At 51.6% G+C, this 13367-nt stretch overlaps 1 protein-coding gene across 3 annotated transcripts in view; it reads right to left on the reverse strand.

Annotated features, from left to right (window-relative positions):
• The window catches only part of ZMYM4 (zinc finger MYM-type containing 4), a 197527-nt gene that overhangs the window by 8954 nt on the left and 175206 nt on the right, over positions 1-13367 (reverse strand). For all 3 annotated transcript variants that reach the window (XM_075336018.1, XM_075336019.1, XM_075336017.1), the window contains 2 exons: positions 2549-2660; positions 2199-2447 (listed from right to left, as the gene is read on the reverse strand). In XM_075336018.1, the coding sequence (XP_075192133.1) occupies positions 2199-2447; positions 2549-2660 (361 nt within the window). The remainder of the gene's footprint in view (positions 1-2198; positions 2448-2548; positions 2661-13367) is intronic.

Here is a 13367-nt window from a genome sequence, read left to right on the forward strand (position 1 = left end):
TATAACCTCATAAAGTGACACTGGTCAGAATTGCAAAAAATGGCCTGGTCTTTAGGGTCAAAATAGGCTTGGGGCTGAAGGGGTTAATTGTCTGAGGGCCTAATGACCAAGACAAAAGCATTCTGGTCATAAATGTCTAAAATTGGTGTGCACAGAGACATGCACTTTTTTATCAATGGGGTGGATTTTTTTTCCACATTTTTTATATTATATTTCTACATATTACCATTTTATTTCACTATAGGACATAGGATCTCCCATAAAGAACAGGATCTAGGAAACACAATGGGTATATTGTAAATATGGTCTAATTTTTAGACAGTTGAAACGTAGACTAGACTGTCCTAAAATGCGCTAGTCTGATCACAGTGGCTTATGCTGTTTGAGAAATCTGGCGGTATTTTAAGGCTTGTAACGGCAAGCCACCCACTAAGCAGGACCCCGAGGTACCCAGAAACCCTTTAACCCCTGTACAGGGATCTGGAAATACTGCAGGGTCCAGGGGTTCATTGCCTATGGTAGGCTGCAGTCCAGAGATGGGGATAGTCGACAGGCCGAGGTCAAACCAAGATGTCAGGCGAGGTACAAAACAGCTAGCAGGAGGAATGTCCAGAAAACAGGCCAAGGTCAAACTGAGATCTCAGGCGAGGTACAAAACAGCAGGCAGGAGGGACGTCAATAAACAAAGCCTAGTTCATATGAGACATAAAGCAAGGTGCACAGTACTAGGAAGGATGTGGCTCAAAGCAACACAAGACTATCTCTGGCAAGGAACCAGGGACACTAAAGGATATAAAAAGGGTGTGGTGCCTTCCCATAGGCTGAAGTAGGAGCTGATATTAGCTGGAAGGCACACACCCCTACAGTCAGCAGTACTGCAAGTTCCAGCCAGACCAAGCTTTTTGAATGTGCGGCGACTCCAACCACCAGAGCCACTGGAACGGACTTCTCCCCCATCACCAGCACAGCCTGCAGTGTGAGCACAGCAGCGCCTGGTGACCGAGGCGCTGGTGGAGACGTGACAGTAGAGCGGCGCCTGGTGACTGAGGCAGAAGTCACAGGAGCAGGCCCTGGAGACGTGACAAGACTCTTATTTTCTCCCACCTATTAGTTAGCTGACTTTGTGCTAAAATTTTGGCACAAGGTGTTGTATGTTGGGCCACAGCTTTTCTGGCAAACAACACTCCTTGTCAGACAAGACACAAAGTGTGTAAAACACAAAAATATAGAGATCACTGATAAGACTGAGGCTATTACATCATAACACTTTTAACATTCATCTGTATACCCAGGGGCCAGCAATGGGTTAATTTCTCATTTGTCTAGTATAATACACAGCATTTAAGCATAACGATTCAAAGACTCAGTGTTTATATAATCCAATAAAACGACATTCTACTAATGGTGCAAATGAGGTTTTGGGCTATGAAAACTGTTACATTGGTTATTGTTTTTAATGGGGATCAGTGTATAAAGTGTGTAGCTTTAGATTCTGCCCAGATGCTCTGTATTGTGGGCAAAACAATTTACAGTAAATGTGTGAAAATATGCCTGAAATAACAGAATGGTCATTTGGATTTTGTTGTAGATTCCATCCTAGCCATAGCATACTGAAGCGTAAACCATAGCCTAAATGCAATCAACCTGGGATGCCTGAATCAGGCGTTACAGGAAAATGCAAGTATAACATTCCTGTACTGAAAGACCTTGCTAGTAAAGTATCTGTAGATTTACAGTGATACTGCTAATGAATAAGGGTACAGTCACACTAAACGACATACCAGCGATTCCGACCACGATACGACCTGGTCAGGATCGCTGGTAAGTCGCTGGGAGGTCGTTGGTGACATGTCACACAGTCAGACCTTACCAACGACGCAGTAACGATAGAGGTCGCAGTAGCGACCTGTATAACAATCTCGGCAGTCATTGGGACCCTGTCACACAGCGTCAAACAGCGATGCGTCCTGCCCTGCGGGAGCCCGACGATCAAAAAATGAACCAGAACAGTGTGTAACGATCAGCGATGATGAGGTCACTGGTACGTCACAAAACATGTGACTCAGGAGCGATCTCGCTAGCGATCTCGCTATGTGAGAAGTACCCTTAATTGGGATGTTCTGATCTTGAAATAATTGCACTCATTAAAAAGAAATAGACTTCAATGCACCTACACTGTACTAAATACAGAAACTCACCATGCTCCAGTTCTGACTTCTGGAAAGGAGGCATGAAACGCAGATATGTGGTCTTGGTGTTGTATTTTAGAGTTTTTGTACGTCTCATGACATAGGCAAAGGAAAGTTGCTGGTGCTCAGTCACTGTCTTCAGTTGGAAGAATTTGGTGGTGAAGAAAAGCAGGGTATTAAGAAGGATAATAGGTGAGTAAGCACCAAGCTGCTTGCACTCCCATAAATGTTCCTCCTCAATCCTCGAAAACATATAACCTAGAATAGAGTTGTACAAGTCAGCTAAAGCAAGCATGCTGTAAAAATACATTTAGTGCATACTATATGGCAAATGTATGCCAACTGTTCCACTGATTTACCATTGGCTAACACAGGCAGGTGCCAGCTCTTCAACAGCTTTGTAAGTTCCACCATAAATCTGGAGTAGGGTTCTGTAAAAATGTTGTCAATCCTTCCATTCTCAAAAAGAAACTACAAAAAATAGAAAGAGTTATCCTATGGATGGAAGACCATTCCAGCTTCAGAAATACATAGCGAACACGCAGAATGCTCAAAACCTTTTGTGTAATGGTAATACAGTGGAACCTTGGATTAAGAGTAATTTGGTTTGAGAGCGTTTTGCAAGACAAGCAAAGCTTTTTACAAATTCGTAACTTGGTTTAAGAGCAATGCTTTGCAATGAAGGGAATTTTGTTTACTTACCGTAAATTCCTTTTCTTCTAGCTCCTATTGGGAGACCCAGACAATTGGGTGTATAGCTTCTGCCTCCGGAGGCCACACAAAGTATTACACTTAAAAGTGTAAACCCCTACCCTCTGCCTATACACCCCCCCCGTGCATCACGGGCTCCTCAGTTTTGGTGCAAAAGCAGGAAGGAGGAAACTTATAAATTGGTCTAAGGTAAATTCAATCCGAAGGATGTTCGGAGAACTAAAAACCATGAACCAAGAACAATTCAACATGAACAACATGTGTACACAAAAGAACAACAGCCCGAAGGGAACAGGGGCGGGTGCTGGGTCTCCCAATAGGAGCTAGAAGAAAAGGAATTTACGGTAAGTAAACAAAATTCCCTTCTTCTTTGTCGCTCCATTGGGAGACCCAGACAATTGGGACGTCCAAAAGCAGTCCCTGGGTGGGTAAAAGAATACCTCGTTAAGAGAGCCGTAAAACGGCCCCTTCCTACAGGTGGGCAACCGCCGCCTGAAGGATTCGCCTACCTAGGCTAGCATCTGCCGAAGCGTAGGTATGCACCTGATAGTGTTTCGTGAAAGTGTGCAGACTCGACCAGGTAGCCGCCTGACACACCTGCTGAGCCGTAGCCTGGTGCCGCAATGCCCAGGACGCACCCACGGCTCTGGTAGAATGGGCTTTCAGTCCTGAAGGAACCTGAAGCCCAGAAGAACGATAGGCTTCAAGAATTGGTTCCTTGATCCATCGGGCCAAGGTTGACTTGGAAGCCTGCGACCCTTTACGCTGGCCAGCGACAAGGACAAAGAGCGCATCCGAGCGGCGCAGGGGCGCCGTGCGGGAAATGTAGAGCCGGAGTACTCTCACTAGATCTAACAAGTGCAAATCCTTTTCACATTGGTGAACTGGATGAGGGCAAAAAGAAGGTAAGGAGATATCCTGATTGAGATGAAAAGGGGATACCACCTTAGGGAGAAATTCCGGAACCGGACGCAGAACCACTTTGTCCTGGTGAAACACCAGGAAGGGGGCTTTGCATGACAGTGCAGCTAGCTCAGACACTGTCCGAAGTGATGTGACTGCCACTAGGAAGACCACCTTCTGCGAAAGGCGTGAAAGAGAAATATCTCTCATTGGCTCGAAAGGTGGTTTCTGAAGAGCCGTTAGCACCCTGTTCAGATCCCAGGGTTCTAGCGGACGCTTGTAAGGAGGGACTATGTGGCAAACCCCCTGCAGGAACGTGCGTACCTGCGGAAGCCTGGCTAGACGCTTTTGAAAAAACACAGAGAGCGCCGAGACTTGTCCCTTAAGAGAGCCAAGAGACAAACCCTTTTCCATTCCGGATTGAAGGAAGGACAGAAAAGTGGGTAAGGCAAATGGCCAGGGAGTAAAACCCTGATCAGAGCACCAGGATAAGAAGATCCTCCACGTCCTGTGGTAGATCTTGGCGGACGTTGATTTCCTGGCCTGTCTCATAGTGGCAATGACCTCTTGAGATAACCCTGAAGACGCTAGGATCCAGGACTCAATGGCCACACAGTCAGGTTGAGGGCCGCAGAATTCAGATGGAAAAGAAGGGAATTTTGTTACTTACCGTAAATTCCTTTTCTTCTAGCTCTTATTGGGAGACCCAGACGATTGGGGTATAGCTACTGCCCTCTGGAGGCCACACAAAGCACTACATTAAAAGTGCAAGGCCCCTCCCCCTCTGGCTATACCCCCCCGTGGTATCACGGGTTCTCCAGTTTTAGTGCCAAAGCAAGAAGGAGGAAGCCAATAACTGGTTTAAACAAATTAACTCCGAATAACATCGGAGAACTGAAAAACCGTTCAACATGAACAACATGTGTACCCGCAAACAACAAAAAAACATCCCGAAGGACAACAGGGCGGGTGCTGGGTCTCCCAATAAGAGCTAGAAGAAAAGGAATTTACGGTAAGTAACAAAATTCCCTTCTTCTTCAGCGCTCTATTGGGAGACCCAGACGATTGGGACGTCCAAAAGCTGTCCCTGGGTGGGTAAATAAATACCTCATGTTAGAGCTGCAAAACAGCCCTCCCCTACGGGGGTGTCACTGCCGCCTGCAGGACTCTTCTACCTAAGCTGGCATCCGCCGAAGCATAGGTATGCACCTGATAATGCTTGGTGAAAGTGTGCAGACTGGACCAGGTAGCTGCCTGGCACACCTGTTGAGCCGAAGCCTGGTGACGTAATGCCCAGGACGCACCCACGGCTCTGGTGGAGTGGGCTTTTAGCCCTGAGGGAACCGGAAGCCCCGCAGAACGGTAGGCCTCTAGAATTGGTTCTTTGATCCATCGAGCCAGGGTGGCTTTAGAAGCCTGCAACCCCTTGCGCGGACCAGCGACAAGGACGAAAAGTGCATCGGCACGGCGTATGGGCGCCGTGCGGGAAATGTAGATTCTGAGTGCTCTCACCAGATCTAGCAAACGTAAGGCCTTTTCATACCGGTGAACCGGATGAGGGCAAAAAGAAGGCAAGGAAATATCCTGATTAAGATGAAAAGAGGATACGACCTTAGGGAGAAACTCCGGAATGGGGCGCAGCACAACCTTGTCCTGGTGGAACACCAGGAAGGGAGCCTTAGATGACAGAGCTGCCAGCTCAGACACTCGCCGAAGCGATGTGATTGCAACAAGAAACGCCACTTTCTGCGACAGCCGAGAAAAGGAAACTTCCTTCAGAGGCTCGAAGGGCGGTTTCTGGAGAGCAACTAGTACCCTGTTCAGATCCCATGGATCTAACGGTCGCTTGTACGGGGGCACAATATGACAGACCCCCTGCAGGAACGTGCGCACCTTAGGAAGACGTGCTAGACGCTTCTGAAAAAACACGGATAGTGCCGAAACTTGCCCTTTAAGGGAGCTGAGCGACAAGCCCTTTTCTAACCCCGATTGCAGGAAGGAAAGAAACTTGGGCAATGCAAATGGCCAGGGAGACACTCCCTGAGCAGAGCACCAGGACAAGAAAATCTTCCACGTTCTGTGGTAGATCTTAGCCGAATTCGACTTTCTAGCTTGTCTCATTGTGGCAATGACTCCCTGAGATAATCCAGCAGATGCTAGGATCCAGGACTCAATGGCCACACAGTCAGGTTCAGGGCCGCAGAATTCTGATGGAAAAACGGCCCTTGGGACAGTAAGTCTGGTCGGTCTGGCAGTGACCACGGTCGACCGATCGTGAGATGCCACAGATCCGGATACCACGACCTCCTCGGCCAGTCTGGAGCGACGAGTATGACGCGGCTGCACTCGGATCTGATCTTGCGTAGCACTCTGGGCAAGAGCGCCAGAGGCGGAAACACGTATGGGAGCTGAAACTGCGACCAATCTTGAACCAAGGCGTCTGCCGCCAGAGCTCTTTGATCGCGCGACCTCGCCATGAATGCCGGGACCTTGTTGTTGTGCCGGGATGCCATTAGGTCGACGTCCGGCACTCCCCAGCGGCGACAGATTTCCTGAAACACGTCCGGGTGAAGGGACCATTCCCCTGCGTCCATGCCCTGGCGACTGAGGAAGTCTGCTTCCCAGTTTTCTACGCCTGGGATGTGAACCGCGGATATGGTGGATGCTCTGTCCTCCACCCACATTAGAATGCGCCGGACTTCTTGGAAGGCTTGCCGACTGCGCGTCCCTCCTTGGTGGTTGATGTATGCCACCGCTGTGGAGTTGTCCGATTGGATTCGGATCTGCTTTCCTTCCAGCCACTGTTGGAAGGCCAGTAGAGCAAGATACACTGCTCTGATCTCCAGAACATTGATCTGAAGGGTGGACTCCTGCGGAGTCCACGTCCCCTGAGCCCTGTGGTGGAGAAATACTGCTCCCCACCCTGACAGACTCGCATCTGTCGTGACTACTGCCCAGGATGGGGGCAGGAAGGATCTTCCCTGAGACAATGATGTGGGAAGGAGCCACCATTGTAGAGAGTCTTTGGCCGTCTGGGAAAGCGAGACTTTCCTGTCCAGGGACGTTGACTTCCCGTCCCATTGGCGGAGAATGTCCCATTGAAGTGGGCGCAGATGAAACTGCGCAAAGGGAACTGCTTCCATGGCTGCCACCATCTTCCCTAGGAAATGCATGAGGCGCCGCAAGGGATGCCACTGGCCCTGCAGGAGAGATTGCACCCCTGTCTGTAGTGACCGCTGCTTGTCCAGCGGAAGCTTCACTATCGCTGCTAGAGTATGAAACTCCATGCCAAGATACGTTAGTGACTGAGTCGGTGATAGGATCGACTTTGGAAAGTTGATGATCCATCCGAAAGACTGTAGAGTCTCCAGCGTAGCATTCAGGCTGAGTTGGCATGCCTCCTGAGAGGGAGCTTTGACCAATAAGTCGTCTAGGTAAGGAATCACCGAGTGTCCCTGAGAGTGCAAGACTGCTACCACCGCCGCCATGACCTTGGTGAAGACCCGTGGGGCTGTCGCCAGACCAAATGGAAGAGCTACGAACTGAAAATGGTCGTCTCCTATCACAAAACGTAGAAAACATTGATGTTCTGTAGCAATTGGCACGTGGAGATAAGCATCTTTGATGTCTATTGAGGCAAGGAAGTCTCCTCTGGACATTGAGGCAATGACAGAGCGGAGGGTTTCCATCCGGAACCTCCTGGCGTGCACATGTTTGTTGAGCCGTTTTAGGTCCAGAACAGGACGGAACGAGCCGTCCTTTTTTGGAACCACAAAGAGATTGGAGTAAAACCCTTGCCCTTGTTCCTGAGGAGGGACTGGGATAACCACTCCTTCCGCTTTTAGGGAATCCACCGCCTGCAGCAGAGCATCTGCTCGGTCTGGACGTGGGGAGGTTCTGAAGAACCGAGCTGGAGGACGAGAATGGAACTCGATTCTGTACCCGCGAGACAAAATGTCCGTCACCCACCGGTCTTTGACCTGTGACATCCAAATGCCGGAAAAGCGGGAGAGCCTGCCCCCGACCGGCGATGCGGAGGGGGGGGGCTGGAAGTCATGAGGTAGCCGCTTTGGAAGCGGTACCTCCATTTGCTTTCTTGGGGCGTGTGTGAGTCCGCCACGAATCTGAGTTTCTTTGCGTCCTCTGAGTCCCTTTGGACGAGGTAAATGGTGTCTTGCCCGAACCTCGAAAGGACTGAAACCTCTGCTGCCACTTTTTCTGCTGAGGTTTGGGTGTTCTGGGTTGTGGTAAAGAGGAGTCTTTACCCTTGGACTGCTTAATGATGTCAGCCAATGGCTCGCCAAACAGTCTCTCTCTAGACAAAGGCAAACTGGTTAAACATTTTTTGGAACCAGCATCTGCTTTCCAGTCCTTTAACCACAAGGCTCTGCGCAAAACTACCGAATTGGCGGACGCCATTGAGGTGCGACTGGTAGATTCTAGGACCGCATTGATAGCGTAAGACGCAAACGCCGACATCTGCGTGGTAAGGTGCGCCACTTGCGGCACTGCTGGATGCATGATAGCATCCACTTTTGCTAAGCCAGCTGAAATAGCCTGGAGTGCCCATACGGCTGCGAATGCCGGAGCAAACGACGCGCCTATAGCTTCATAGACAGATTTTAACCAAAGGTCCATCTGTCTGTCATTGGCATCTTTAAGTGAAGCGCCATCCTCCACTGCAACTATGGATCTAGCTGCAAGTTTGGAAATCGGGGGGTCTACCTTTGGACACTGTGTCCAGCGCTTGACCACCTCAGGGGGGAAAGGGAAACGCGTATCTTTAGATCGTTTAGAGAAACGCCTTTCTGGGTGAGCGTCGTGCTTCTGGATTGATTCTCTGAAGTCAGAGTGATCTAACAAAGCACTCAATTTACGCTTGGGATAAAGGAAACGAAACTTTTCCTGCTCCGCAGCCGCCTCTTCTGCTGAAGGGGCTGGGGGAGAAATATCCAACAGCCTATTGATGGCTGAGATAAGGTCGTCTACCATGGCATCCCCATCCGGGGTATCCAGGTTGAGAGGGGTTCCAGGAGTGGATTCCTGATCACTCTCATCAGACACATCACAGGGAGACTGATTGCGCTGAGACCCTGAGCAGTGTGAAGACGTCGAGGGTCTTTCCCAGCGAGCTCGCTTAGGGTGGCTGGGGCCATCATCTGAGTCATAATCCTCGGCCTGTGAAGCCGGGGACCCCCCTGTGGGCTGGATACATTCCAAGTAAGGGGGACCTGAGGACAGAGGCCTCGCCGTGCCCAGAGACTGAGCCCCATGCATAGATTGCAAGGTCTCAAGGATTTTTGCCATAGATACAGACATATTATCTGCAAAAACTGCAAAGTCCGTCCCTGTCACCGGGGCAGAACTTACAAGCGTCTCAGCCTGGGTCGCTACCTCTCCTGACTCCGGCTGGCGAAGCAGCACCGGGTCGGAGCATTGCACACAATGGGGGTCATCAGAGCCTGCTGGTAGATTAGCCCCACATGCAGCACACGCAGTATACACAGCCCTTTTTGCCTTGGCCGCCTTGCGTTTTGAGGATGACATGTTGCTGCTTCCACAGAGCGATCTGGGATATGCAGCCAGAAGCGCACCTCACAGTGCAAGAAATACAATATCTATATAACTGTATCCAGTACACTGATACACAGTGAGGCACTAGAGGGACCAGCACAGAAAAATCGCTTACCGCCCGCTTAAAAAGCGGGTGTGTGGTCGCCAGATAGCCCCTAGTCCAGGTCTCCCAGAGCCTTGCGTCCTTCCTCCAGCCAGGCATGCATGTAATGGCTGCCGGCGTCTCGAGAGAGGAAGGGGGGCGGGCCCTGGGCGTTCCTGGCCAAGAGCGGGAAGCCTGCTTCCCTCTGTGCCAAGTGAGAGGGCTGGAGCATGTAAATCAGGCTCCAGCCCTCGTCGCTGCTTGCGAACAGCGTCTCTCCCCTACCCTGAATGACAGGGTGGGGGCGGGAACGAAACGGAGCTGCCGGCGTCCTAGGCCCAAAAAGCCGGGGACTAAAGTTATAACCGCCGCCGCCGTAAAAGCGCGGACGGCGGATCCCCGGCGCACCACAAGTCACAGCAGCGCCGCCCGGTCCAGAGGGGGTCGGCGCTGCGTTCCCAAACACAAACAATCCCCCAGTAATCTGTAGGGACACCAACTCCACGTTGCGGTCCCCGGCGCACTATAACACCCAGCCAGCCCGGAGTGTGTCTGTGCCTGCCGGGGACACAGAGTACCTGTAAGATGCAGGGCCCTGTCCCTGATCGTACTCCTGCTCCGAATCCATCAGGTTCTAATGGGTCTGTGGATGGAGCCCGGCATCAGAGCTGAGAGGCCGGCAGGATCCCACTTCCACAGAGCCCTACAAGGGGATGTGGAAGGAAAACAGCATGTCAGGCTCCAGCCCTGTACCAGCAATAGGTACCTCAACCTTACAACACCATCCAGGGGTGAGAAGGGAGCATGCTGGGAACACTATATGTGTCCTCTTTTCTTCCATCCGACATAGTCAGCAGCTACTGCTGACTAAAATCTGTGGAGCTATGCATGGAATGTCTGACCTCCTTCGCACACAAAGCTAAAACTGGAGAACCCGTGATACCACGGGGGGGTATAGCCAGAGGGGGAGGGGCCTTGCACTTTTAATGTAGTGCTTTGTGTGGCCTCCAGAGGGCAGTAGCTATACCCCAATCGTCTGGGTCTCCCAATAGAGCGCTGAAGAAATGGCCCTTGAGACAGCAAGTCTGGTCGATCTGGTAGTGCCCACGGTTGACCCACCGTGAGATGCCACAGATCCGGGTACCACGACCTCCTCGGCCAGTCTGGGGCGATGAGGATGGCGCGGCGGCAGTCGGACCTGATCTTGCGTAACACTCTGGGCAGCAGTGCCAGAGGAGGAAATACATAAGGCAGTCGAAACTGCGACCAATCCTGAACTAATGCGTCTGCCGCCAGAGCTCTGTGATCTTGAGACCGTGCCATGAATGCCGGGACCTTGTTGTTGTGCCGGGACGCCATTAGGTCGACGTCCGGCTTCCCCCAGCGGCAACAGATCTCTTGAAACACGTCCGGGTGAAGAGACCATTCCCCTGCGTCCATGCCCTGACGACTGAGAAAGTCTGCTTCCCAGTTTTCTACGCCCGGGATGTGAACTGCGGAGATGGTGGATGCTGTGGCTTCCACCCACAGCAGAATCCGCCGAACTTCCTGGAAGGCTTGCCGACTGCGTGTGCCGCCTTGGTGGTTGATGTATGCCACCGCCGTGGCGTTGTCCGACTGAATTCGGATCTGCCTGCCCTCCAGCCACGGCTGGAACGCCTTTAGGGCTAGATACACTGCCCTTATCTCCAGAACATTGATCTGAAGGGAGGACTCTGGCTGAGTCCAGGTACCCTGAGCCCTGTGGTGGAGGAAGACCGCTCCCCACCCTGACAGACTCGCGTCCGTCGTGACCACAGCCCAGGATGGGGGCAGGAATGATTTCCCCTTCGACAAGGAAGTGGGAAGAAGCCACCACTGAAGGGAGGCCTTGGTCGCCCGAGAAAGGGAGACGTTCCTGTCGAGGGACGTCGACTTCCTGTCCCATTTGCGGAGAATGTCCCATTGAAGTGGACGCAGATGAAACTGCGCAAATGGAACTGCCTCCATTGCTGCCACCATCTTCCCTAGGAAGTGCATGAGGCGCCTCAAGGGGTGCGACTGGTCTCGAAGGAGAGATTGCACCCCTGTCTGTAGTGAACGCTGTTTGTCCAGCGGAAGTTTCACTATCGCTGAGAGAGTATGAAACTCCATCCCGAGATATGTCAGCGATTGGGTCGGTGACAATTTTGACTTTGGGAAATTGATGATCCACCCGAATCTCTGGAGAGTCTCCAGAGCAATGTTCAGGCTGTGTTGGCATGCCACCCGAGAAGGGGCTTTGACAAGAAGATCGTCTAAGTAAGGGATCACCGAGTGTCCCTGAGAGTGTAGGACTGCTACCACTGTTGCCATGACCTTGGTGAAGACCCGTGGGGCTGTCGCCAGGCCGAAAGGCAGTGCCACGAACTGAAGATGTTCGTCCCCAATGGCGAAACGCAGGAAGCGCTGATGCTCTGGTGCAATCAGCACGTGGAGATAAGCATCCCTGATGTCGATTGATGATAGGAAGTCTCCTTGGGACATCGAGGCGATGACGGAGCGGAGAGATTCCATCCGGAACCGCCTGGTTTTCACGTGTCTGTTGAGTAGTTTGAGGTCCAGAACGGGACGGAAAGATCCGTCCTTTTTTGGCACCACAAACAAGTTGGAGTAAAAACCGTGACCCCGTTGCTGAAGGGGAACCGGGATCACCACTCCTTCTGCCTTCAAAGTGTTTACCGCCTGAAGAAGAGCATCGGCTCGCTCGGGGGGCAGAGATTTTCTGAAGAAACGAGTCGGAGGACGAGAGCTGAACTCTATCCTGTAACCGTGAGACAGAATGTCTCTCACCCATCGGTCTTGGACATGTGGCCACCAGGCGTCGCAAAAGCGGGAGAGCCTGCCACCGACCGAGGATGCGGTTTGGGGAGGCCGAAAGTCATGAGGAGGCCGCTTTGGGAGCGGTTCCTCCGGCGGTCTTTTTAGGACGTGACTTAGACCGCCATGAATCAGAGTTCCTCTGACCCTTCTGTGGCCTGTTGAACGAGGAGAATTGAGACCTGGCTGAGGGCCGAAAGGACCGAAACCTCGATTGTACCTTCTGTTGTTGAGGTCTGTTTGGTTTGGACTGGGGTAAGGATGAATCCTTTCCCTTGGATTGTTTAATGATTTCATCCAATCGCTCGCCAAACAGGCGGTCGCCAGAAAATGGCAACCCGGTTAAGAACTTTTTGGAAGCAGAGTCTGCCTTCCATTCACGTAGCCACATGGCCCTGCGGACTGCCACTGAATTGGCGGATGCTACCGCCGTACGGCTCGCAGAGTCCAGGACAGCATTCATGGCGTAGGACGCAAACGCCGACGCCTGAGAGGTTAAGGACACAACCTGCGGAGTAGAGGCACGTGTGACTGCATTAATCTCAGACTGACAAGCTGAGATAGCTTGGAGTGCCCAGACGGCTGCGAATGCCGGAGCAAAGGACGCGCCTATAGCTTCATAGATGGATTTCATCCAGAGCTCTATCTGCCTGTCAGTGGCATTCTTGAGTGATGCACCATCTGCCACTGCAACTATGGATCTAGCCGCCAGTCTAGAGACTGGAGGATCCACCTTGGGACACTGAGCCCAACCCTTGACTACGTCAGGGGGGAAGGGGTAACGTGTGTCATTAAGGCGCTTAGTAAAGCGCTTATCCGGAAAAGCTCGGTGTTTCTCGACTATCTCTGAAGTCGGAGTGATCAAGAAACGCACTCCTTGTACGTTTGGGAAACCTAAAACGGAATTTCTCCTGCTGAGAAACTGACTCCTCAATCGGAGGAGCTGGAGGAGAAAGTTCTAACACCTGATTGATGGACGCTATAAGGTCGTTTACTATGGCGTCCCCCTCAGGTGTATCAAGGTTGAGAGCAGTGTCAGGATCAGAGCCCTGATCTGCCACGTCCGCTTC

The sequence above is a fragment of the Anomaloglossus baeobatrachus genome, chromosome 2 (assembly GCF_048569485.1).
Source record: "Anomaloglossus baeobatrachus isolate aAnoBae1 chromosome 2, aAnoBae1.hap1, whole genome shotgun sequence".
NCBI classification, from domain to species: Eukaryota; Metazoa; Chordata; class Amphibia; order Anura; family Aromobatidae; genus Anomaloglossus; species Anomaloglossus baeobatrachus.